Source organism: Petaurus breviceps, unplaced genomic scaffold, assembly GCF_028583685.1.
Source record: "Petaurus breviceps papuanus isolate PSGF00001 unplaced genomic scaffold, PetGlider_PUasm1.0 558, whole genome shotgun sequence".
NCBI lineage: Eukaryota > Metazoa > Chordata > Mammalia > Diprotodontia > Petauridae > Petaurus > Petaurus breviceps.
In genome coordinates, this window is record NW_027186376.1 from 3,293,780 (window position 1) to 3,320,729 (window position 26,950).

General features: G+C 45.0%; 1 protein-coding gene across 1 annotated transcript in view; it reads right to left on the minus strand.

The window, feature by feature from the left end:
- Positions 1 to 307: 307 nt before the first annotated feature.
- SULT4A1 (sulfotransferase family 4A member 1) overlaps positions 308 to 26,950 on the minus strand; it is a 45,726-nt gene continuing 19,083 nt past the window's right edge. Inside the window, exons 2-7 of the mRNA XM_069102905.1 lie at positions 20,038 to 20,168; positions 18,277 to 18,357; positions 18,063 to 18,189; positions 7,699 to 7,793; positions 5,697 to 5,835; positions 308 to 2,344 (exon numbers count right to left, since the gene is read on the minus strand). Of these exons, the coding sequence (XP_068959006.1) occupies positions 2,232 to 2,344; positions 5,697 to 5,835; positions 7,699 to 7,793; positions 18,063 to 18,189; positions 18,277 to 18,357; positions 20,038 to 20,168 (686 nt within the window). The 3' untranslated portion in view covers positions 308 to 2,231. The remainder of the gene's footprint in view (positions 2,345 to 5,696; positions 5,836 to 7,698; positions 7,794 to 18,062; positions 18,190 to 18,276; positions 18,358 to 20,037; positions 20,169 to 26,950) is intronic.

Sequence of the window (26,950 nt, forward strand, 5' to 3'; positions counted from 1 at the left end):
TCCCTGCAGCGATCTGCAGAGGTGAGCTGGGTTGGGAGCTTTGGCATGTCAGTGGAAAAGGAATGGAAAGGGTCAACCTTTATTAAGCGCTGGAGGCCCTAGACAGGAAACCTTTTCCCAAGGTTCCTTGAGCTTCGCCTTCAAGTCCTGGCTCTGAGACCCTCACCAGCAGGGGGTAGTGGGTGAGCCAAGTCCACTCACCTTGGCAGCAGCTTCTGCCCTGATGAAAATCCCTGGACTGTCTACAGCCCTTTGTGAATAAGAAAACATAAACTGTGAGGATGGAGGCATCCGAAAGGAGCCCAGGCACGGAACACATCTTTATTAGAGAAGCGAGCCAGCCAGCACAGAAAGGACATGCAGTGCTTAAGGTCGATACAATACGAAAAATAGAAAAATAGAAATAAAATTTCATGAAAAGCAGCCTCCCACACAGCTAGCCAAGAGAAGGTGCCAGGCCACGCTATCAGCCACCTGCTCTCCAAACGCCTTGTTCTTTTTTTTATTTCAAAAGGAATAAAAGTATAAACCCAGTGTTTATACCTGTGTTTCAAATAAAGCAGCCCAGAGCAGAGCCCTTTGGGGTGGTATCTGCCCTTCTAGTCCTAGAACCTGGGTAAGTACTGCATTTCAGCTGCTGGTTCATCATAGAAGAGACAGGCATTCTCTCAGTTCCCATCAAGAAAGTGATTCAGAACCAGACAGCAGCTGCCCACGTCCCCTCCCACCACCCTTCTGGCTCTCCTTTTCCCCGTGCTTTTCTCTGATGCTATTGAGAGTCTCTTTTCTTACCCCTCTGGGTTGTCTGTACTTCGGGGGAAGGCAATGATGATATAACCTTTTCCCTTCAGATACCATGAGGTTCAGGGCTCGTGTGAACAGGAGCAAGAACTGGTCTGAGGGAGGTTCAGTGTCGAGCTCGCAAAATGTTCCTCCTGCAGCCGAGGACTCAAGTACAGACAGAATGACATAAAGAGTATGGAAAAAGCAAGAATATTTTAGAAGTCTCATAGCGGCCAGTCGGCTTACCAGTTTCAGTTGACTGCTGTCTTAGGGGACAAAGAAAGGCAGCTGTGGAGTAAAACATCATTTCCGGTTGCAGTTTATGGCTAATGTTCTCTGTCGCTGTAAATGTCATCTTCCATGTAAATACTTCAGATTCTGTTACATGCCCATGTTCTGGATTCCCCTTGTCAGGCCTCCCTCACCGAAGTTCTCCAAACAGCATTCACAAGCCTCTAAGTCCACTCAAAGAAAACCGTGCAGAAAGCCCTCCCCGATCTGGAAAACCTAGTGGCCAGTTCCTGCATCTCTGGGCACACCCTGAATGACGTGGCCTCGGCCACCACCATCAACCCTGCTCTCACTTCGCACAAGCTCTCCCTGCTATCACTTGACTATTTGCCTCAGACCAGGTCTGATGGTTAGGAGTGATTCAAACCAGCCCTGGAGTACAAGCACTGTTAACCACCAGCCTTACTGTCTGATCCGTAATAGCATTCTGAGAGCATTAACTGCCCCTCTGGTATTGTTTTTATTAATGCCACACTTCCACAAGATCAAGGAACTATGTGAAGCAGGATCTGCCTACATTTCAGAAGAGGCACCAAAGACTGAGCCCTAGAAAAAATCAAAGAAGGAAGAGTTGTCTTCCAGATTCTTGCCCCATCCCCACCCCTCCAACTTGGAGCCATTACTCATCTAAGAACCAGATAATTGTGCCCTTTATGATACAACTACAAAAATAAATGCAACAGTTAACCCCTGAGTTCATTCTAGAATTCCATTTGGGCTTGTCACTGATTCCCCTCTGAAATGAACATTTATTTGGTTTACTATGTTTATTCAGAGTCTTGGTGAAAAGCTCTATAAAATACAATAAATAATCAGGATGGGGCAGAAAAGGTATACATTCTAATTGCATATATGTTACATACTTTGTACTTATATATAATACAGTCCATCACAGCCATATGTTTTTGTAACGGCTTACACTCATACGAGTAGATAAAGGACTTCAAACACTACAGGTTAGAGGACTGTTTGGGACTGAAGGTAATTACGTGGCCTACAGTTACTTAGCTGTTGGCTTTTTCCAGTTGTTTTACACAGAGCTACCAATGTTTGTCCAGCAAGTCATAAGGGAACGCATCAAGGGCTTCTAGCTAGTTGTACAGGACACGGGTGCTTCAAGCATGCAAAGTTTTTGTAGTTTCCGTTTTCTCTCTCTTTTATAAGTAAAAGTCAAAGACAAGATCACACTTCCCCATCTTCTGTTTGTATACCAGATCAAACTTCTCATTCATGGATACAGTAAAGATGTCCTTCCAGAGGCCAACTCTTCCTGAAATGAAAAGCAGAAGACGTGTCATTTGGTTTCTATATGCCTGCTGCATCAAATCCTCAACCACAGGGGCTCTGGGAACCCTGAGCAATGGAAACACCAGGCTCCAGACTCCACTCTAGAACATGGTGGGCTAGGGAAGGAGCCAGTAGATCATTTGTAGGACAACCATGCTTCAGTGGGAAATATGACTTGACCCCGGGCATATCTGAGTACAGGACCAGAGAACATCAGTGCTGGTGGGGACCTCCTCCCAGCTCATATAGCCCAACCAGGAACAAGTTACCATCCGGTCTCCTTTGAAGACCACAGGTGAGGAGGAGCTCGCTCCTCACAGTGCCTGGCATAGAGTGGTCACATAGTAAATGCTTGCTTATTCATTGACTGCTTGGCTACCTCCCGGGGCAGCCTGTGCTACTCTTGAATAATCTGACCTTTGGGAGCCAAGCAGGAGAAGGCTACTCCCTCTTCCATGGTGACCCTCTTGATTACATGGACCATTTCCTGCTGAATCTTCTCTTCACTAGGGTCCTAGAGGTGGAGATGGAAGCAAAGGTAGACTAGTCCAGCCCCCTCATTTGACAGAGGAGGAAACCGGGGACCAGAGAGGGCAGTGTGCTGCCCAAGGTGACACAAATAATAAAGTTGCAAGCTCAGCGCTTTCCACTACCTCATGCTGCCTCCCAGATGGGAGGGACCCCACAAAACATACCACTCTGCAGACATGAAGCTCTCAAGGTAGGACTCACACGTCCAGAATGTATGTACCAACAGACATCTGATGCTCTGATACAGGCACAGTTCAGTGGTGGACTGGTCAAACCCCAAGAGACTTTGAAAGAATTTCTCTGTATTACAATCTGACTTGCAACTACCAAGGAACAAAGGACCCCACCTCTGGTGCTCCCCTCTGTGCTATCATGGATAATTAACCACTTTGTGCTTCAGTTTTATCCTTTGTAAAAATGATTTCATTTGTAGAACAGTGGAGGGAATGAACTTCCCATTAGCATGAGGCATGTAGCACACTAAAAAGAAAAGCCTCTTTCCTGGAGGGATAACATAGGAACCTTCTCAGCCTCTAGGTTCTCAGGACAGACCTCGCCCTTCCCACTTTGCTCTCAGCTAAGGAAAATCTTCATACTGGCAAGACTGGATTGCCTTATCACATCTTTCCTCTGGATAACAATGAGAAAGAAAGGCAAGGACCACTCTGAGGCTTGGCCTTTTCTGCAGGAGAGAGATAATGGAAGACAACAGTCACCCGGTTTACAGAACTGTGCAAATGACCAAATCTGACCCAGAGCAGACTTTTCCCATTGTAAACTATTCAGTGTGACCATGGACATAGATCACCAAATCTGTATGATTGACAATGGACTGTTCCCACTAGCTTATAAAAGGGGCACCTCTACCTCAGCATTCAGTCACTAACAATGTAGCTCAGTTCAATGGATGTTTTCCAGCCCTTAAGCAATGGCTAGGATCTGATGGACTGCTCCGTGGTTGGCCTCAGATCATCAATTATTGTGTCCAAATCCAGGGAGAAGCAGTAGTCCTTCTTCTCTGGTCAGACTTCATTGGGAATACTGGGTTTAACTTTGTGTGCCACATTTTAGGAAGGATGTGGATAAGTGGGACAGAGCATGGAGGGGAGATTCACCAGGAAACCATACTATGTGATGGTCGATGGAGGGAACTGACAAAGGAGAATCTTAGGGGGAAATGCAGCAGCAGGCTTCTGGTATTCGAAGGGTTGGTGCAGGGTAGAAAGAATAATCTCATTTGGCTGGGTTCCTTAGGGCAGCCCCAGGAGCCTAGGGAGAGCTAAAGGACACTTTGGCTCAGCCCAAGGCAGTACTTCCTGACCGTTAGAGCTGTCCAAAGATGGGAGACTGCAGGCCTTTTGGGCAGCATGGAGTAATGAGAATGGTACTGGACTGGGAAGCGGGAGAAACCTGGTGTTGCCTTCCATCGCTGATGCATACTGCCTGAATGTTGATGGGCAAATCTAATTAATCCCATGTATCTGCTTCCTCCTCTGTAAAGTGGTGTTAAGACCTACCTGCAGCTCTGTTAATAAGACTAGATATATAAGCCACTCCACAAGTTGTAAAGCCCTCTAGAAATGCTAGCTGTTACTACTGGGCGTCTCCAGCACCTGGCACCCAGCAGGCATTGGTTGGCACAAGCCGCCTTGGCACTAAGGAGGAACGTTGTAGAAAGGAGCTGTAATTTGAACAGGAATGGACTGGAAGCCTCTGAAATCCAAGCCCACTATGAGGTTCTGGGATTCTAGACATTTGGATGCGGAACTCTGAAAGTAACTGGTGGTTTGTCTTATGAAAAACCTAGGAGTGAGTGATCCCAGGATTTGAAGCTAGAAAGGGCTGCATATTCACTTCAACTCAACAATTTGTCATATGGCTGTTATGGGCCAGGCCCTGTGCTTGGTCCTAAGAATCCCACCTCCCCAAAGAGGGAAACAGTCCCTGCCCTCAAGGAACATGCACTCTCCTGTAGGAAAATCACATGTGCACAGGTAAGTGTATACATCCTATATACAGAACAAATAAAGGGTCATTTTGGTGGGTGGGAGAGTAAATACAACCAGGGGGGAGTTAAGAAAGGCCTTCTGAGGAAGGGGCTCCTTAGCTGAACTGGGAAAGAGGTTAGGAATTGCATGGCCTAGGCAAAGGCCCAGAGTCATGGGAAGGTGCCGAGGTGGCAGATGGAGTATGGTGAGTAAGAAACAGAAGGAAGGCCCATGTGGCCTTGTGCCCCTTAGTGTTCAGGAATGTAATGAGACTGGAATGGTAGGTTCAGGCAAGATGGTGAGGGGCATCTAATGCCAAGCAGAGGACTTTACAATTGATCCTAGAGGCAACAAAGCACTCTTGATGCTTAGAGTAGGGGAATGACAGGTCGCACCTGTATTTTAGGAAAATCATTTTGCATCTGAGTGGAGGATGGCTGGCGTGGGGAGGAGACTTGAGGTGAGGAGATCAATGAAATGGCTCCTGCAGGGGTCTGGGCAAGAGCTGGTGGCAGCCTGGACCAGGGTGGTGGCCACGGGGCAAGGCCTGAGCAGCTGTCTCCTTCAGGACAGCATCTTTGCTCCCCTCTATCGGTGCTGACCTCCCCTCACCGAGCCTCCCCCTTACACGAGCCTCACATAACGCACTTAGAGGGCAATGCCGCGCACTTTTATGTTATCTGTGTTTGGATCTGATTGCCAAGATGGCGCGTTCTCTTGGGGCTGCCTCGGTGCCTACCACAGCACTCTACAGCAAGGGTGTGACAGAGGGTGGGCCACGTGCTGAAAATGGGGAGAAGGAAGGAAAGAACGCACCGCGCCCGACTGGAAGGGCCTCCGCGTTGCAGCACTGGTCAATGAGCTGGTGGCAGTGCTCCACCATGGACTCCAGCTGCGCCTTGTCATAAGATACACCCAGGAATCTCACCAGCTGCTCCACCATCGTCGCCAGGTCCTGGGGGGGAATACAGGAAGCGTGAGGGCTGTGCGTGAGCTGGAGGGCAGAGGGGCCCTCCTCCTCACCCCCTGCCCTTGTCGAGGTGGACATAGGCCAAGTCCCATATGGAACCAAGGAGGATGAAGGGAGGAACTGAGTCAGAGCTGAGCATGCAGCGAGCTGGGGCTGGGGACCAGCCTCGTCCCGTGTAGCAGGAGTCTGCTGGCTGGCCCAGAGCCCAGGACACTTGAGGATGCCACATTCTAAATCCCCAAAGAGGGAAGAGGCAAGATTTCACAAGCACTTTATCCTCTCTTAGTCATGGCATCTGGAGCTGGAAGAGGCCTGAGAAGTCAACCCCTCCTTTTACAAATGAGGAAACTGAGGCCTCAAGAGGGGAAATCAGAGTAACAAGGGTATACAGAGAAGAGTGGAGCTCCAGCTCAGGTCTCCAACTCTCAGCTCCCTTCTCCTGCCACTCTGAAATGCTAAATTTACGGGTCCTAAATGCCTGTCTTTTCAGCCTCTCGTGAGCCCCTCCAGGTGACCAGCTGCATGCTGGATGCTGAATGCTGTGGGGGAGACAAAATCCCCAGCCCTGAGTCACCTGGAGTTTTTGTGGGAGTCAAGACTTACTGAGTTGGAGCCATGGTATGGAGTGGTAGATTTGAAAGGCATCCTGGACTGTCATGGGGGGCCTGAGTTTGAGCACCAGCTCTGACATTTAAACAGCGTGTGTGACTGTGAACAAGTCACTTCCTTCTCTGGGCCTCAGCTGCTTCCCCTCAAAAATGAATCATAAAATTAGAAGCCAAAAAAAACCCTTAAAAATTATCTCTTTAATCCTGCCCCCTCATTTTACACACGAGGCCCAGAGAGGATCATGACTGGCCAAAAGTCCTAAGCACAGGTATCGAAGCCAAGATTCCAACTGCTGGCCACTTCCAGGAAGGGCCAGAGAGGAAGAGCCGAGGCTGAGGGCTTAACCCACCCCAGGGCAAGAGAAAAGAAGCTGAGAGCAGGACTTCCTGATCTGCAGATCTAACACCATCCTCTCCAGGCCCGACAGGCCGGTGGAAAGAACTAACCCAACTTGTCCGTTCTGCAGCAGTGAACACAATGGCTCTGGGCTGGGAGCCCAGGAGAGCAGAGGCTATACATGAGTGTGTGCACAACTGAAGGGGGACAGTGTTTGTATATGTGTATGGAAAAGGGCATGATAACATGTGTGAGCACATGTGTTGGTGTGTGTGACAGACGGGAGATTTGCACATGCACACACGATGTATGTGAGCAAGGCCAGTGAGAAGGGAACTGGGCTGGGGGCCAGGAGGCCTACAGTGCCACTTACCAGGTCTATGGCCTTGGGCAAGTCACATGCCTTTCTTAGACCTTAGTTTCCTCCTCTGTAAAATGAGGGGGTCGGCCCAGATGAGCTCTCAGGCCCCTTCCACTTCTGACATGATAACCTCCAAATCTCTTCATGTCAGAGACAGAATTGCTCCCCTAATTTGACAAATATTGTTCTCTCTGTTTCACCCTCCCTTTGTCTCTTTCTCTCTGTTTTTCCCTCTACCTTTGTCTCTGACCATGTCTCTGTCTCTCTCTCATATGCACACACATCCAAAAGCATATTTTGTGTGTGTGCTGAGGAATATAAGAATTGGTTTAATTCTTCATACCAGAAAATCCTCACGCATCCATTTTCCTGAAGAAGTCCTTCACCCCTGAAGGTGCCCCTAGCCATAAAGGATCTGATCCCATTTTAAAGTGAATCCATGGAAAGGTATGAGGAGGTGGGGCATGATGGGAACCTTGCCTGAGGGGAACAGGCAGTGCCTTCGAAAGCCCAGGGCACTGGTGCCTCCAGAAGCCACTCACCCGGTGCATGTCTTCATACTTGAGGAAAAGCACATTTGAATCCATATGATGGTCCCAGAATTCCTGGACATGCTCAAACCATGAACCGTATCCTACTGCAAAAACAACAGGGAACATGCTCGTTCACAGCAGGCCTGGGGCAGAGGAAACCTCTGTCCCATTGCCGGGTCCCCCCCAGAGCCCAGCTTCCCTGGTCTGTGGGCAGCTGCCCTGCCTCTGCTCCCCTTTGGGAGGCCTTGAATGACTCTTCCTGAGACAGGTAGGCCTGACACTGGCTTTCTTGTAATGACCACCACTAGTGCTAAACCTGCCCTCTGCAGTCCAAGAGCACAAGCCCGATGATGACTGTGATGATGATGATGATGGCCCCCACTCACCTACCCACCCCCATCAGTCTCCTCTTCTGCAAGCTAAGCATCTTTAATTCTTCCAGGGAGCTTCAGTCTTAAGGCCCTCCACCATCTTGGTGGCCCCCCTCTCAATGCTCTCCTGTTTGTTAATTCACTTTCTAAAAGAAACCCTGAGTGTGATCTAGGACCTGGGTTCAGATCCTGGCTCTGACCTTGGGAAAGCCACTTCATTTCTCTGGGCCTTGATTTCTCATCTGTCAGAGGGGTGGGAGGAGGGGGCTGATGAGATCCTCCTACATCCAACCTTCTTGTTCTTAGTTCTTAGGTCTCTCCAAACTCTGTATTCAATGCTCTCAGCCCTGATAGCCCATTGGAAGCCCTTTCCCCCTCTTTCAAGGGTCTCCTGATTCCCCTACCCAATATCCTCATTGCTGTCTTCCCTGGCAGCATTCCAGCTTCTCAGTCTCTCCTGATCTCCCTCCCTCCCTACTGACCACCTAGCAGCACTGACCTCTCCTACATTCCCTTCTCTGAGTGGTCTCCTCCCCGCTGGATCAGAGGAATGGGGGAAATCTGATCAGTTTGTGGGGATGGACCTTTCCCAGGTAACACATGTGCATTTTAATGATAGGCCTTCAGTTCCTTACCCCCCCCCACAAAAAAAAAAAAAAAAAAAAAAAAAACATTAGATAGGGAATTTTAGTTCCCATTGCCCTTTGGACAGAAGGGTCTTTAAGTGACCATGAAATCAAATCACATTCTTATGGCTTCTTTACCATCCATGTAGGCCCAGCTCTGACCAAAACTAATTCTTTATTTCCCTAAAGCACTGTGGTTCCAGCATGAGCCAACTCTGGATAAGGGTGAGGAGAGAGGTAAGGAGCATAGCTTCAGAGACTGCAAGCGTAACATGAGTTAACAGTGTGATGCAGAGGCCAACAAAAGCTATTGGGATCTTAAGAGAGGCCTGGCTTCCAGGAATAAAGGGGTGCCTGTGCCTTGGTCAGCCCAGCTTCTAGAGCATTGTGTTCATTCCGAGGAGGATATAGGCTTACAACCAAGAACAACTTACCCCAAAACAGAGTGTGATCCTGGAGCAGGGGGGAGGGAGGCAAGGGGGGGGAGGGGCAGGGAATGGATCTTTAATGAAAGAAAACTTCTAAGTATTCCTGATGAAAAGAACAGAACCGTGTAGAAAATGCAAAATGCAAACATATGACTCAAGGGAAGCATAAAAAAGATAAACATGAGTAAGAAATCATAAGAGACTAATGTTTACATTCTCATATGGGGATAATGTAACCTCTCAGAACTCTATTATCATCAGGGGTCTTACAGGGAGTCTAATTAGACAGAAGTCCTGGGTGTGATTCTGTTTTGTTTGGATGATCTTAAAAGAACAGTGGAAGGGTGGGGAGGAGAAATGCATCAGGAAAAGAGGGAAGAGAAAGGAAGAATGGGAAAATGATCTCATAGAAATTGGGTGTGCAAGAAAGTGTTAATACAAGGAAGGGGTGAGCAGGAGGAGTGGGCAACTCTTGAACCTCACTCTCATCTGAACTGGTTAAAGGATGGAAGAATACACAGATATACACAGTTGGATATAGAAATTCATCTTATCCAACAGGGAGGTAGGAAAGGGGTTAAGAGAAGGAAGAGAGAGGGAATAAGAGGAAAGTAGACTAAGGGAACCAGTAGTCAGAATCAAAACAGGCTCTCAAAGAGGAAATGGGGACAAAAGAGAAGGAAAAACATGATAGAATAAGATGGAGTTAGGAATCCTAATTGTGAATGCGAATGGGATGACCTCATAAAATGGAAAAGGGTGGTAGAATGGATTGGAATTCAGAATCCACCAATATGTTATTTATAAGAGGTATACTTGAAACAGCAAAATTCACATAGTTAAAATAAGGGGCTGGAGCAGAATCTAATATGTTTCAGCTGCTTAAAAAAAGAGTAAGGATAGCAAACATAATCTCAGGCAAAGCAAAAGCAAAAAACGATCTGATTATAAGAGATAAATGGAAACTACATTTTGCTAAAAGGTATTATAGATAATAAATTAATATCAACACTAAACATATATGCACCAAATTGTATAGCATCTAAATTCTTAAAGGAAAAGTTCAATGAGTTACTTGAGGAAATAGTGGGTGACTTCAATTTGCCCCTCTCAAAACTAGATAAATCTAATCATAAAATAAACAAGAAAGAAGTTAAAGAGATGAATGTAATTTTAGAAAAATTATATATAATAAACCTCTGGGAAATATTGAATGGGAATAGAAAAAGAATATGCCTATTTCTTAGCTGTACATGGAAACATCACAAAAACTGATATATTAAAGCATAAAATCCTCACAAACAAATGCAGAAAACCAGAAATATTAAATTCATCTTTTCCTAACAACAACACAATAAAATTTTTATTTTTAATAAAGACCTTTGAAATAAGGATTAAAAATTAATTGGAAACTAAATAAATTAATCCTAAAGAATGGGTACATCAAAGAAAATATCATAGAAATGCAATAATTTCATTAAAGATAACAATGAGACAATGTAACAGAATTTTCAGGATGCAGCTATTTAAGGGAAATTTTATATCTCTAAGCACATCAATACAAGAGAAAAGAACAAAATAGATTGGACTTGCAATTTAAAAAATTAGAAAACCAACAAATTAAACTCCCCCAAATTTAAAACCTAAAATGTAAATCCTGAGACCCAAAGGAGAGATTAGCTAAACTGAAAGTTTAAAAAAATAATAAATAAAACTAGGAACTTGGTTGTTCTTAAAACAGCAACAACAATCAAATAGATAATCCATTAGTTAGATTTTTAAAAAGAAAAACAAATTACCAACATCAAAAATTAAAAAGGTGAATTTGCAATCAATGAAGAAGAAATTATAGCAATTATTAGGAGCTGTTTCATCCAACTATATGTCAGTAAACCTGACAATTTAAATTAAATATATGAATATTTGTTGTTCAGTCATGTCCAACTCTATGTGACCACACAGACTTTGTCTATGGGGCTTTCTTGACAACGATACTGGAATGGTATGCCATTTCCTTCTTCAAAGTGTCCCCATTTTACAAATGACAAACTGAGGCAAATAGGGGTTAAGTGACTTTCACAAGGTCACACAGCTGCTAAATGTCTGAGGACAGATTTGAATTCAGATCTTCCTGATTCCAGGCCCATTGTTCTATCTGCACCACCTAACTGCACCAAGAATATTTACAAAAACATTAATTACTAGATTAACAGAATAGGAAATAGGATACTTAAATAGGCATATCTTAGAAAAATAAATTGAACAAGCCATAAATTAGCTCCAAAGGGGAAAAAAACGGGACCAGATAGATTTCCAAATTCATTTTACCAAACATTAAAAGAACAATGAATTCCAGTACTAATAAACTGTTTGAAAAAATAAGTAAAGAAAAGGACCTAACAAAATGCCTTCTATGTCAGAAATATGGTTTCCATGCCCAAATCAGGGAGGTTCAAAACAGAGAAAGAAAACTATGGACCAGTTTCCCTAGTATATATTAATGCAGAAAAGAAAATTGAATAAGAGATTACAGCAATACATCACAAAAAACAATCATACACCATAATCAGGCCGGATTTATGCCAGGAATGCAGGCCTGATTCAATAGTAGGAAAACTATAAGCATGACTGACCAAAACAACAACAAAAATCATATAATTATTTCAGTAGATTTAAATAAAAGTTTTTGGCAAAATACAATACCCGCTCCTGTTTAAAAAAGAAAGAAACTGGAAAGCATAGGAATAAATAGAGCTTTTCTTAAAGTGAGAAGTAGTATCTATCTAAAGCCAACATCAAGCATTATCTAGAAACCTTTCCAATAGGATCAGGAGTGAAGCAAGGATATCCATTATCACCATTACTATTCAATATTGTACTAGAAATGATAGATATAACAATAAGAGAAAAAAATAAATTAAAAGAATAAGAATAGGTGAAGGAGAAATAAAACTCACTTTTTTTGGTAGATGATATTGCAATAGTAATGGAATATAAAGATTCCCCTGTATTGTCTTGGTTTTCAAATTGTGTTAAAACCCAGAGCTTGTTAATCCCACCTGTGGGATGGACTTGTTGATGTGAAAAGAGAGTCCTGAACTGGGAGGAGCTGGTGAGGTAGATTTGGAGAGACAAGAGAGAGGCAGAGGAACTTTTTGGAAGCAGCACCTTGTGGAGGCAGAGAGAGACTGAGAGAATTGCTGGGGGCCACTTTGAATCGCCCTGGACTTTTGAGACCTGCCCCCTGAGCTGCCAAGGACTGAGAAGACATGGCTGTTTTGCTGGTACTTTGTCTGTCTGTTTTGATGTTGTTTTGCCAGATTTGTCCACTGGTGAAAGACAGTCCTTTTGTTGAAGAAGTCCTGGAACCTGGCTGCTGGCTAAGAGATCCTGAGACTGTCCTGCAGACAGAGAGTGAATACTGTCCACTGGTGAAGGACAGTGCTGTTGTTGCAGGGGTCTGGAGACTGTCCTGCAGACAGAGTGAATACTGTCCACTGGTGAAGGACAGTGCTGTTGTTGCAGGGGTCTGGGAACCTTTCTGTCGGTTCAGAAGCCCTGAAGAAGGATTTTCTGGTTGTATGTTTACAGAAATCCTGGGAGAGGGTTTTGCTAATGTTTTCAGGGGTTCTAGGACTGTTCTTCAGACAGAGGATGAATTCATGAAGGGACTGGCAATGTATCTTGTGGCCTTGCTAAGCCTTGTCTCCCCAGGAACTAAGATTGCTGAGAACTTGCCTCCTGTCCAGATGAAGAAAAGACCTCCATTTGGGTATTAAGTGCTGTGCTTAAACTTGATGTAACTCTGGGGTAGATTCAATTGTGATCCAGGGGTGGGGAACTTTTGACCTTTTTGTGCTCTGTGATTGAACAAATGAAGGTACTTTACTTATGTTTGGAAACTAATCTCCATTTGAGAAGAGGGGCTTTGTGGTGGACTAAAAAGGTGCAGCCTAGGGGTGGAGTAGTATTTAGAATAGGGACTTTGTAATTGATTGAATGAATGGAAGGTCCTGGGGTGGGGTAGTCCTTGGAGATTATTTAATCACACTTAGTAAATGCTGTATTTGGAATGATGTCATGTTTTGACCTTCTCTGTTCTTGGTTTGTCACTGAATAAAATGGAGAGCACCTATGCTGGTATTCTGAACCTTGGGAAGTTGCCTTTCCTTGGCATTATATTACAGATATGATGGTATATTTAAAGAACCCTAGAGAGTCAACTAGAAAACTAACTTAAAATGAACAACTTTAGGAAAGTTGCAAGACTAAAAAAATGAATTGATACAAACTATCAGTATTTCTGCATATTAACAACAAAATCCTGCAGGAAGAGCTAGAAAGAGAAGTCCTATTTAAAATAATTTAGATATTATATAATACTTGGGAGTCTACCTGCCAAAACACATGCAGGAACTTTATAAACAAAATTATAAAATATGTTTATACAAATAAAGGCAGATCCAACTATATACTCCAATAATTGGAGAAATTAATTAGTCATGGATGGGCTGAGCCAATAAAATAAGAATGACAATCCTACATAAATCAGTTTATTTATTCAGTTTCATATCAATCAAACTACCAAAGGACTACTTTATAGAACTAAAAAGAAAATCATCTAGAAAGGGAAAAATGTCTAAGAATATGAAGAGCATCAATGGGGAGAGAGAGACAGAGAGAGAATGAGGGAGAGAGGGAAAGAGAGAGAGGGCAGGGTATCTAGCAGTACTTGATCTACAACTATAGAATTATAATTGCCAAAACATTTTGGTACTAGGTCAGAAAAAAAGAAAGCTTAATCAGTGGAATAAATTATGTCTACAATATATAGAAGCAAAGCAGCACAATTGGCTAGTTTTAACAAACCCAAAGATCCTAGCTACTAGGGCAAAAACTCACGATTTAATTAAAAAAAAACTTGTTGGGATAACTAGAAAACAGTCAGAAACTAGGGATAGACCATCATCTCACATCACATACCAAGATAAGTTCCAAATGAGTACATGATATAGACATAAAGGGTGACATCATAAGGAAATTAGAGAAGTATGGAAGAAATTGCCTGTCTATGGATCTCTAGATAACAGATAAGGATAAGGATGATTCATGACCAAACAATAGAAAGAGAGGGTCACAGGAGGTTAAAGGGACAACTCTGATTATATAAAATTTAAAAGATTTTGCAGAAACAAAACAAATGTGGGTAAAAATAGAAGAGAAACGGGAAATCAGAATAAAATATTTGCAGCAAGTTTCTCGAATAATGGTCTCATTTCTAAGATATACAGGGAACTGACCCTTATTTGCAAGAATAAAAGCTAATCCCTAATTGATAAATGGTCAAAGAATATGAGGGAGAAATCAGTAACCATATGAAAAAATGTTCTAAATTACCAATAAGTAAAGAAATACAAATTAAAACAACTCTGAGGTACCATCTCAACCTATCAGATTGACTAAGTGAACAAAAAAATGAAAATTACAAATTCTGGAAATGTGGGGAAATAGGCACACTAATGCACTGTTGGTGGAACTGTAAACTGCCCTAATCAGTTCTGAACTAAGCCCAACAAACTATTAAAATGTGTATGACCTGTGACCCAGTAATATTGCTGTTACTAGGTCTTTACCCCAACAAGATTCAGAAAAGAGGAAAAGGACCCCTTGTAATGGGAATGTAAATTTAAAGATCTTCCCTGCCCCTAGGCTAAAGTGCACCTGGAGCCTGGGGAGGGAGGCTTGTTTTTCAGTAGATACTTTTTGATTAGCCAGTGGGTCCAGAAGGTTGTTACATTCTCTGAGCCAGGAGAAGGCTATATAAGCCCTGATGTGTAGCTTTGTTTTGGGGCTCACTTTGAGAAGTGTTCTGTGATTTGATCAGATGAGACTCTGGGAAGCCGTTGGTTGTTGAGACCCCTCCCCCTCCCCACCCCCGGCTTTGAAAAACCCAGATGTTGATTTGGTATGGATGTAGTGGTTGGACAGTTTGGAAATCTGTCTACTTGATCTGTTTCTGTCTTGATAATTCTGTCTGTATATTCTGAAGTTCAGGGTGCTGACCTTTTTCCCCTGAACTAGTTAAATGATACATATTTGACTGATTTAAGTAAGCTTGTTAACCCATTTTGAGTTGCTTTCCTTTAACAAAGCAGATCTAAGAACCTGTATTGGCAGACACCCTGGGGACGCTGGGGTGCTTGCTGATACACCCCTAGGTGCAAATATATATATATAGCAGCTCTTTTTCCTGTAATTGGAAGAATTGGAAACTGAAGAGATGTCCATCAGTTGGGGAATGGCTGAACAAGTTGTGGCATATGATATGATGAAATACTCTTGTGCTGTAAGAAATTATGAAGGAGATGGTTTTAGAAAGCCCTAGGAAGACTTTTTGATACAAAGTGACATAAGCAGAACCAGAATCGTTTCTACAATAGCAACGATATTGTAAGGATGATCAACTCTGAAAGACTTAGGAATTCTAATTAACACAATGACCAACCACAATTCCAAAGGACTCATAATGAAACATACCATCCACCTCCAGACAGAGAGAGCTGATGGACTCGGAGAGCAGATGGAAGCTCATTTTCTTTTTTATTAAATGACATACAATAATATGTTTTATATGACTATACATATTTGTAATAGACTTTGTTTTTCTTGCCTTCTCAGTTGGTGGAGGAGGGGGGGAGGAAGGGAGGAATTGAAACTGGAAATAAATTTTTAAAAAGAAATCATCTTGGGAAGGGCTTCCTTGAATGGAGGAATTGAAAGTTCCATTATTTAGTAGGCAGTGAGGAGTCATTGAAGGCTTGACCCTCATTTTAGTCACAGTGGCAACCTAAGAAAATTACTTGAGTTTGGGGAAGGGATCGACTAGAGGCAGCAAGGTTAACTGTTACACTAGTCCAAATGAGAACAAATGAAAATAACACATTCTCTAAGGTTTTAAAAGCATTTTTCTTCACCACAACCCTGTAGGAGGCACAACAATTACTAGTCACATTTTTCATGTGAGGAAACTTAAGCAGAAAGATGCTAAGGGGCTTCAGTTTTTAGCAAATACATATTAAGCAACTATTTTGTGCCAAGCACCTTGCTATAAGCTAGAGATACAAAGACCAAAAGAACGTGGTTGCTGCCCTCAATGAGTTTGTATTCTACTCGAGGAATATAAAACGTGCACAGATAAGCAAATAAAAAGTCATTTCAGGAGGGAGAGAGCACTGATTCTTGTGGAGGTGGGGAGAGGGAAGACTCCTGGTAAGAGATGGCACCTGGAAGAAGCCAGGAATTCTAGGATCTGGAGACCCAGGCATGGAGATGGGAAATGACCTATAAAGTGTAGGAAATAGCTACTGGGCCAAATTAACTGGAACAGAGGGCTTAAGGGAAATTATAGGAAAGGCACTTAGAAAGGTAGGTGGGAGATCATTAAATGCCAGTTTTTACTTTATGCTAGAGAAAATAGGAAACCAATGAAGATTTATTATTATTATTACTAATGATCCCATTTGCATAACAGTTTAACATTTGCAAAAAACTTTACATATGTTGTCTCATTTTATCCTTACAACTCTAGGAAGTAGGTGCTTTATTTCCCCCATTTTCCAGAAGAGAAAATAATGCTAAAAGATTAAAGCTAGGTGGCACAGTGAATAGAACACTGGCCCTGGAGTCAGGACGACCTGAGTTCAAATCTGGTCTCAGACACTTGACATTTAACTAGCTGTGTAACCTTGGGCAAGTCACTTAACCCCAACTGCCTTGACTTCCACCTCCAAAAAAATATATTTAGGGAAAAAAAAAAGATTAAAGTGACTTACTCAGGGTCACACAGCTAGTTACTGCCTGAAGCAAGACTTGGTCTCAGGTCTTTCTGACTTCAAGCCCACCACTCAAATCTCTGCATTGTAGAGACTTTCAGTGGGAGAATGACCTGCTCAGATCTATGTCTTTCTTAGTAATGCTACTTTTTGGCTATGGAGGATCGATAGTGAAGAAAGATTGTAGGTGTCTGTGGTAAAAAGACAGGCTAGAAGTGATGAGAGCCAAGAGTGGCATAGTTACCATGTGAGTAAAGAGAAGACCATAGATATAAGCAATGCCATGGAGGCAGAATTGATAAGACCGGGTCACCAATGTGATACAGAGAGTGAAAAAGAGAAGAGAGTCAAGAATAACTCAGGGGCAAACTTCAATCCCTGGAAGGATGGTGGTACCCTTAATAGAAGCAGGGAGATTTGGAGAAGGGTCCAGACTTGGGAGAAGCCTAGAGAGTCCTGAGGTGACTGTGCTGATTTTGAGAAGTCTTCAGGAAGTCCAAGTGGACATGTCCAGCTGGTGGTACAGAGCTAGAATTCAGGAGACAGTCCCCCTTGAGGCAGGTGAATGGGTGAGGTGACTAGCCATGCTTACTTCAAGTTTGCGATTACACAATGTTTTTAGTCTGAAGGACTAAATGGAGAGGTGGAGTGAAGGAGGAAGAACAAGGTAAAGGATGTCATAAAAGAAAGGGCAGACCAGAAGAGAAGGGCTGCTGAGAGTGGGCAGCCTCCACCCCACACTGCTCGTACCTCTGAGAGGAGGGCACATTTGGCAGCCTCCCTTTGGCAACCTCATGGACAAGCATGAGATGGGCAGGCACGGAGGAGCTGTGATCCACACCCCATTGAGGGAAGCCCAGAACCACAGTGCTCTGGAGTAGAGTGAATTACATTCCTCTCCAATCACCCCAGCTAGCCTGGGAGTTCCATTTGGGCAGGAATTATAACTTATCTACCTTTGCATTGTTCCCAGCACCCAACTTAAGGCTTTGCATATAGGACTGGCTGACAAGTATTTAGGGAAATGAATGACTGACTAACCAGTTGTAATTTTTAAACAAAGCTAAAATGCCTAAGAAATACATTGGTCAATCCCACAAAGCAATGCATTCTTACATTTATCATTCATGAACCTTCGACAGAATTCTTGGAATGTTCCCCTGTAGCTCATGGTCCTCAGAGAGCGGTGGAACTGGTAGTAAGACACCACCAGGTCTTTGGGGTTGCGTGCCATGTAGATCACCTGCCAACAGGAAGACACGTCGTTAGCTTTTCCCTGACCTCCCGAGGGCTGGTCCTAGCGGCTGAGAAAGCACTTGGGGGTCGCTACCTTGGAGTCGCCATTGTGGAGGTCTGAAGGCAGGAAGCGGTAGGGGAGGTGGCTTTTGATGAGTCGAGGGGATGTGAGCTCCTGCAAGAGAATATGGATAGTAAGAATGATGATTAGTATTAATAATTAATAATAGCTCACAGCTTTAGAGGGTTCTCCTCACAACAATCCCATGGAGTAGGAAGAGAATCTTCACCCTGTTTCCCCTTCTGCAAAATACTCATTGATCCCTAAGGACTCAATAAATAAATAGTCAATGACCTCTAAGGACTCATCTGTCTTTGAATATTGTCATCGAGTGTCATGTCACTTTTCTGAGCCTCCGTTGGCTCATCTGTCAAATGGGTATAATCATGCTTGCAGGATTTCATTGTTTACAAAGGGCTTGCCTTGAACAACTCTGTAAGGGACAACATACAAGCAATGCTAATGCAACACATAATGCAACAGCAATGGCATTTCTACAGCCCTTAAAGGTTTGCAGAGGGCTTTATGAAGATCTCACTCCATCCTTCCAGCCCTGGGAGGGAGGTGCTATCATCTCCATTTTACAGATGGGGAAACGGAGGCAGGCAGGGGTTAAGGGACAGGCTGGATCTCACACAAATAGTAAGCATCAGAGGCAGGCTTTCTAGTAAGCATCAGAGGCAGGCTTTGGATTCAGGTTTTCCTGGCTCCAGCCTCTCAATCGGGGCCCCTCGCTGACCTAGACTTATTTCTGTGTGTTCTGTACATGCTTATTTATGTGCCTGATTTCACCCTCTCATAGAATGGGAATTCCTTCAGGGAAGGGACTCTCATTTTTGTTTTTGTATCTCCTGGCTCTGTGCTTGGCAAACAGTGGGTGCTTAATAAATGCTTATTGATTGATTTGTATATCATCAATTTAAATGTTCCCACCTATAAACCACAACTCACTGAGCACCTCTCTTTTACCTTCCTCATGTGGGTCCATTCAGTTCAACAAGCATTTATTAATCACTTACTGTGTGCAAACAGTCCCCGCTCTTAAGAAGGGGATGAATGTAATCTGTACTAGGACACACTGGGCATCTCACAGAATCACTGATCTGAAGAATTGGAAGGGACCTCAGTGGCCCCCTGGGCCAATCCCTGCTCACCCCACCACTTGATCACTGCCACCCCCACGTCTTCAGACAGTCCATTCCACTTGAGGACAGCTCTAACTCTTAGGAATCTTCTTAATTACTATTTATTAGGTTATTTCATGAAATATTTATAAGACTATGTCTTACAGGCATAAATATTGATTTCAACATTTGTAAAATTTTATAAAATATACTATTACTTTATTTTCCATTTCATTATAGCTATTTGTGTTTATCTCTTATGCCTCTGCTAGACTGTGAATTCTCTGATGCAGGGATTGATAATAATAACAATAGGCTTTCATACTGGGCTTTAAGATTTATCAAGTGCTTTACACAGAGCCTCTCCCTGTATCCTCACAACAGCCCTAATTCTGAGTTAAGTGCTACCAGTATCATCACTCCCATTTTACAGTTGAGGAAACTGAGGCTCAGAGTTCACCAGCTTCTCCAAAGTCACACAGTAGTGAGCAGCAGAGGCACTATGGGAGCCTCGAGACCTCTTAATTCCAAGTCTGACATTCTCCACTGCATCCTAAAGTTTGGCATAAACCCAGTACCCAGAGCAGGAGCCCCCATGGCTGGTATTCACTGAACCGAAGCTGATTGTGACTCAGACAGACACAGGCACAAACAGAGAATGGTCAGTCACCTTGATGATGTCCAGCCCTGGCTGAGGGTACTCCAAGACAGGAAGCTGTTCATCGATGTTCATCAGACCAATTTCATCCGGGTCAGCCCCCTGACTCACCAGGTACACCACTTCCTGGAGTAAGCCCGTGCCTGAAAAGAGAAGGAACAAGCCACCGCAACATGCCTGTGTTATCATTTGGCCAGGACTTTACAGATTACATTGCCTGTCACCCATGTTATCTCATTTGGGCCACATAATCCTGTGAAGTAGGCACCCCTTGTCTTCAGCTTTTGTCTGTTTGACAGATGAGCCAGAGAAAACTGATTTGACTGAGTGGGCCCCAGGTCCCCAAGACATGTGTAGATAAAGACTGATAAACCTGGAAAGTGAGCTTGACTTCTCCCTCCCCCTAGACTCTTGCACACATGGCCCAGTTAAGAGTTAGGTTCTTTGGGTATCTGCCCTTCATTCCTCTTCCTTATTAGGTCATTCAGAAAATAACCTCACTTCCCTGCTCCAGAGCATCTTATAATCTCCTCCAGTGGATGCTGGGACAGTCTCCTGTTTGTACTAGGTCAGTCATTTGTCTAAAAGTCTGTGTATGTTTAAGCCCTGAGGGCCCTGGGGCTTCCAGCTAGAGTCTGCTTGTTATGGTACATCCTCAGCCTGCTCTCTCCTCTCCGAGGGCCATGACGGCTGCATGCCAAGACTGCATCTGGCCTCTCCTCCCTCAGGAGTGTGGCATCGGAACCTCTCCCTTTCTTTCTGAACGGCAGCTCTGACACGCTTCTTTTCATGAGGGAAGAAAAGCGGGTCAGATCCGCATGCTTCAGTCTGGTAGCCAAGCTTTCCACCGTTCAGCCCCAGCAGCTCTCCTGAGCACAGCCTCCACACCTTTACTCCTGTCAGGCCAAGATCCATCTCACTGCCCCTCCCCAATCTGACAGCCTCCTTCCAGCTCTGTGATTGGGCCCAATCAGAAGTATGTTCTCCTTTCCCCACCTGCTGTCCAAATCCTTACCATTCTATGAGGCCCATCTTAGTCTGCACCATGCCATCTGATCCGACCCAGGGAATCCTAGAATCACCAGACCTCAGAATTTATCCATTGTAACACTTACCTCTACAGCCTCCCTGACATTGATGTGCATAGAGCCTGGACTGGCCCATGCTCCATGCTCACCGACAAATGACCACCCAGCTTTTCTTGGAAACTTCCAGTCACAGGGAACTCACTACCTAGCAAAGTGGCCCATTCTACTTTGGGTTAGCTGTCATGGTTGGGAAGGTCCAAAGCTGCCTCTATTTAACTTCTCCTTCTTGCTCCCAGAACCATCATTTGGGGCCAAACATAGTCCATCAAATTCCTTTTTCACATGAAAACCTTTCATTACTTAAGGACAGTTTTTAGCCTCCCCCCCCCCACTCTCCCAAGTCTTCTCCAGTTATTTCATATGAAACAGTTTTGACCTTTTCTCACTTTCTTTCTTTCTCTGACATTCCCTACCTTTGCTCACACAATTATTCCCATGCCTGGGATACCTGAACCCTCCCCTGCCCACTTTTCTATGATCCTCACCCCTGCCCCCTTCCAAGTCTTTAGAACAAGATGGTACTGGCCCACAATCCACAGAACTTGGTAAGGTATTAGAGGAGGAACAGGAAAGAATCAAAGGCCACATCAAGACTTTGAATATCCTCAATTCAGTGATGCCAGATGATGCCACCATTGATAGAAATAAGGAGCTCAGCGCCTGGAGACTGAGGATGTTCAGGATTTCATTGGCTCCTGACTCTGGAGCAGTCTCATGTCTCTACCCTGCCCCCATCCCTCCCCATCTCCACCCCTCAGATATATAATATCCATACCCCCCAAATTTTCAAGTTATAGGGATAAACATCAAGGAAGTTCCCAGGCTACACACACACACACACATATACACACAAACATGCACACACACACATATGCACACGCTACCCAGTGCCCACTGTACAATGTCTAACAAAAAGTAAATTCTTAATAAATGCTAATTGACTGGCTGCCTGACTACATCAACTACGCTCACCAAGCACAAACCCTGTTTTAGGGTCTCTGGGGGATGCAGGTCGAAGAGGAGTGTCAGTGACAGGAGAGCGAAGCACCTGGGACCGTTGGGCAGGAAGGCTGTCCAGTCCACACTCTCAGCCCTCTGCACTCGAGTGCCCTGTCCTCCAGGAAGCTGTAGCCAACAACCTTCCCTCTCGCGTGTTTACCTCCCCCTTCTTGGCACTTGTGCAAGGCGGAGTGCTGGAGTTATCTGGGTGTTTGTCTTCTCCCTGTACTAGACTGGGAGCTCCATGAGGGCAGGGACCGTCTCCTCTCTACACTCTCTATGTCCTCTAGAATTGTACATGTTCAATAAGTCATTTCTTAGATCAAACCTCCACACTTTCCGTGCTAGGGTGGGTGGGGAGACAAGGAGCTTTGGATTTGGAGTCTGAGGACCTGTGTCTGAATTCAGGCTTCTCCACCTACATGACCTTCTCCTCACTTCCCAGGGCCTCAGTCTCCTCATCTCTAGGACGGGCTCTGAGGCCACAACAAATTCCAAGTCTGTGATTGAAGCTGGCCAAAGTTAGTCATGGCAGTCATGGGGGGGGAGGGGGTGTGAGACTTTTTAAAGTAAATCCCTTAAAGTTTCAGGGATGAAGGCAGGAGGGCCTTCTAGGTCAGGGAAATAGCATGGGCAAAGTGTCCGGGAGTTCCAGCCTGCCTCTGGGGGCTGCTGACCACCTACAGAAGATTCCAGCCTGACAGAAATGGCATTGCCATAATTCTCTGCCCTGTTACCTGCTTCATCTTCAGTGCTAACTTCCCCTCTCTCCTCCTGGTGAGCAGGAGGAATACTTTGAACATTAATATTCTCTTATGGACCTTGGCCACTGCATCTCGTCCTCATGAAATATTAAAGCCAGAAAAAGGAGTGGGGGAAGGGAGGATCCTTCATTACAAGGAAATCTGCTGCTTCAGCATTTTCTCTCTGAGCTGGCAAGGAGACAGGCTCCCCGGGGCCTTTCTCCCCGAGCCCCGGGATCACGGCACCTCAGAGACGAAGAGACTGGAAGTCATGTGGGCCAAATCCTCCCCTGCAATGCCTTTGTCTGGCAGCCATGCAAGGCCTGGGAGATCATTCATCCCCAAGGAGGCAGCAGGGGGTCACTGCCCAGAGCTCATCATTGGGACGTTCAATGCCTGTAGGTTACAGTCTTCCTCATCACTTCCACTTGGGCCCAGGCAAGCCATCCCCTCTGGAACCTCACAGTGCACGTCATCAGTCCTTGTCTTGTGATAGCCCCTCACTCATTTCAGCAGACGTGGCCCTCCCTGAGTCTCCTCTGGCTGATGCTCAGGTACCAAGGTTTCCCTTGGCTGCTCTCCAAGGTTCTTCCAAGTGTAGGAGCTGGATGGGCCTACACTCCATATGTAAGGATGAGTGTGTGGGGACTGTCCTATGGTGCATGCAGAGCCTCCCCGGCCCCTGCTGGGAACACAACAGCTCAGCAACCTTGGAGCTTTGGGATGACACTGTGGCCCCATAATGGCAGCAGGGGGGGGGGAGGGAGGGAGCATCAAAAGAGGATCCACCAGTGAGCCAGGAAGAGTCACCCACTGAGCAGACTGAGAAGGGAAAGGCCTTCCTCTCCCACTCTCTTCTTCCTCTCTCCAGAGCATCCTGTGGGCGAGGGGGAGGGGCATCCTCTGCCCTCACAGCTGTGGGAGCTGGAGCATGGGCCCTTCAGAGGAGCCCGAGCTGCCCCCAGCCTCTGGCTGCCTCTCCCCTTGTACTCCCAAGCAGGGAGAGCTGCCATTGGGCCTGAGAAGGAGGCTTCCTTCCTAGAAGGAAACCTCGGGAGTCTGAAACTGGGCACCAGCAGCACCAGGAGAGGGGCTCCCTGCTCCTTCTCAAAGAAGACTGAGGTGAGCTCAGTCCAATGGGTGCATATGAGGGAAGTGGTGTATGTGTGTATGAGGTGTGTGTGTGTGAGTGTGTTTGTGCTGTGTGTGCTGTGTGTGTTGTGTGTAGTATATGTGTGTGCATGTGAGTGTGTGTGTTTTGTGTGGTATGTGTGGTGTGTGTGGTATGTGAGTGTGTTTTGTGTGATGTGTATGTGTGTATTTGGTGTGTGTGATGTGTGTGTGTGTGGTATGTGTGGTGTGTGTATGTGTGTGAGTGTGAGGGCCAAAGAAAGAAGGAACTAGATTCCTCACTAGGGGCCCAGGCTCCCCAAGGAGCAGCTCAGTCTGCATGAGGATAGAGCTGGGGCCCTTTAATGAGACAGGGCAAGTGTCCTAGCCACAGACATGTGCCGAGCTCCCCGGAGGGGAGGAAGCACTAAGGGCTCATTGGAATCGGGCAGGAGGGAAAGGGAACAAGCATTCCTAGAGTATGTGCTATGTGCCAGGCACATCTTACAAATATCTGGTCTGATCCTCACAACAACCATGTTATTATTCCCATTTTACAATTAAGGAAACTGAGGTAAAATGTGCTGGAGAAGGAAACAACAAACCTCTTTGCCGAGAAAACCCCAAAAGGGGTCACAGAGTACCAGACACACTTAAAATTCCTGAACGACAAATGATTAGAAAATTCTTCCTTATATTAAGCTAATATCTGCTTCTATACGTTACACAGGATGGAGAGCAGAAGGGACCATTTTATCCAATCATTGATCCAATGTCCTTATTTTACAGAAGGGAAAACCGTGGCTCAGAATGGAGAAGTAGCCTTGCCCGCAGCCCTCGTTCTGCCCCCTCAAGCCGCACAGACTAAGTCATGACTTGCTCTTCCCGTCTTGGGGGCACAGTCTGTCTTGGTGCCTGGAGCTCCTCCTCAGAATCCCCAGCTCCTTCTAGACTTAGTTCGAGTCGGCCTGTACATGAACCCTTTCCTGTTCCCCAGCCCCAGGGCCTTGGCAAACCCCCAGTTACTTTGTATGTGTTTCATAAGTTACCTTCTATCTACTTATGTTTGTGTGGTGCTTCCCTCTAGTAGAAGGTAAGCTCCTTGAGGGGCAGGGACGATTTCAGTTTTGTCTTTGGCGCTTCCTAGCACAGAGGCAGCGCTTATTAAATCCTTATTGAATAAAATTGCAAAAGGTCAGTGGGAAACTGGAAGTAGGACCCAGTTCATAGATTCAGAATCTGAAGGGACCTTGGAGGTCACACTCCACCTTTCTCGTTTGACATGTAAGGAAACTGAGGCCCAGAGAAGTTAATGAATATGCTGGAGCTCACATAGCTAGTGTCTAAGGCAAGATTTGAACCCAGGATTCCTTGAGTCCAGCTCTAATGCTGTCTCCATGGTACCAAACTACCTCTAAGACTCTGGAGAGTTGGAAAGACTCTTCTTGTCGAATCAGGTAACTGTTCTGCTTAAGCTCACAATACGGTCAGACAACAGAATACTGGACGGCTAATACCAAGCACCCGCTATAGTCACTGCCCTGTGCTGGGTAGAAAGAGTAGCCAAAGGGACTGGTGAGACGAGTGGCCCCTCCCCTCCTGGCAGGAGGCCCCTCCTGGGCACTGCCCTGGCAACAGCTGCATATAAAATACTTAAGCATTAAGGGGCTCTGTTGTTAAGGAAGTTATTTTGGGTCTGGGGCCCATCCAAGAGATCATATGTCAGTGTCCTCAGAAAAATAATTACAAGCCCGCGTGCTTAGAGCAGGGCATTCTGTCCTTCTGTTTCACAAAGATTTGGGGCATCACTGAGACTCCCTGATGAGATTCATAACTGGAACGCGGGTTCTAAAATCCACTTCATGCTAGGACCCCATTCAGCTGCCCTCCTCTATTCCTTAAGCCCTTTTAGCAGCAGTGTCACCCATTGTCTCCATCCCTCTGGTCACTGAGGCCCTTCTCTATGATACCCACAATCCCATTACTTCCTCCTTCCTGAGGACAAAGTACTGTATCATGGAATACACAAGTGCAGTGAAATGTTACTGTGCCATGAGAAACAATGGACATGATGGAAGGGAAAACATATGAATCGATGCAAAGGGACCAGAACCAGAAAACCAACCTACACAAAGACCAGGCTTGACCCCAAAGAAGAGATAGGAGAAGGCCCCTTCCCTGTGTCTTTCTAAAGAAAGGGAACTGTGGATATGGACCACTGCATGTCTGTAGCAGCAAGCACCCCAGCGTCCCCAGGGTGGCTGCCAACACAGGTTCTTAGATCTGCTTTGTTAAAGGAAAACAACTCAAAATGGGTTAACAAGCTTACTTAAATCAGTCAAACATGTACCTCGTTCAAGGGAAAAAGGTCAGCACCCTGAACTTCAGAATACACAGAATTATCAAGATAGAGAAACAGATCAAGTAGACAGTTTTCCAAACTGTCCAACCATTACATCCATACCAAATCAACATCTGGGTTTTTCAAAGCCGGGGGCCTCTCAACAACAGCTTCCCAGAGTCTCAAATCACATCACAGAACACTTCTCAAAGTGAGCCTCCAAAACAAAGCTACACATCAGGGCTTATATAGCCTTCTCCTGGCTCAGAGAATGTAACAACCTTCTGGACCCACTGGCCAATCAAAAAGTATCTACTGAAAAACAAGCCTCCCACCTCAGGCTCCAGGTGCACTTTAGCCTAGGGGCAGGGAAGATCTTAAAAATTTTCATTCTCATTACAATGTCATGTCAGACTTTTTTGATACTGGTTAATTTTGCTGAGCTGTTCTTAAAAATCATCTTTTATTTTTTGCTGCTATAAGGGATGACTTTCTGGTTAGGGGAAGGGGAAAGGATATACTGAGAAATGTGGATGATGTAAAAAAAAATCAATACAAATCCATTTTCCAAAAGAATTTCATTTTGTTATCAGTGTGAAAGATGGACTGGGGAGAGAAGAAATGAGGCAAGGAGACAGTCAGAA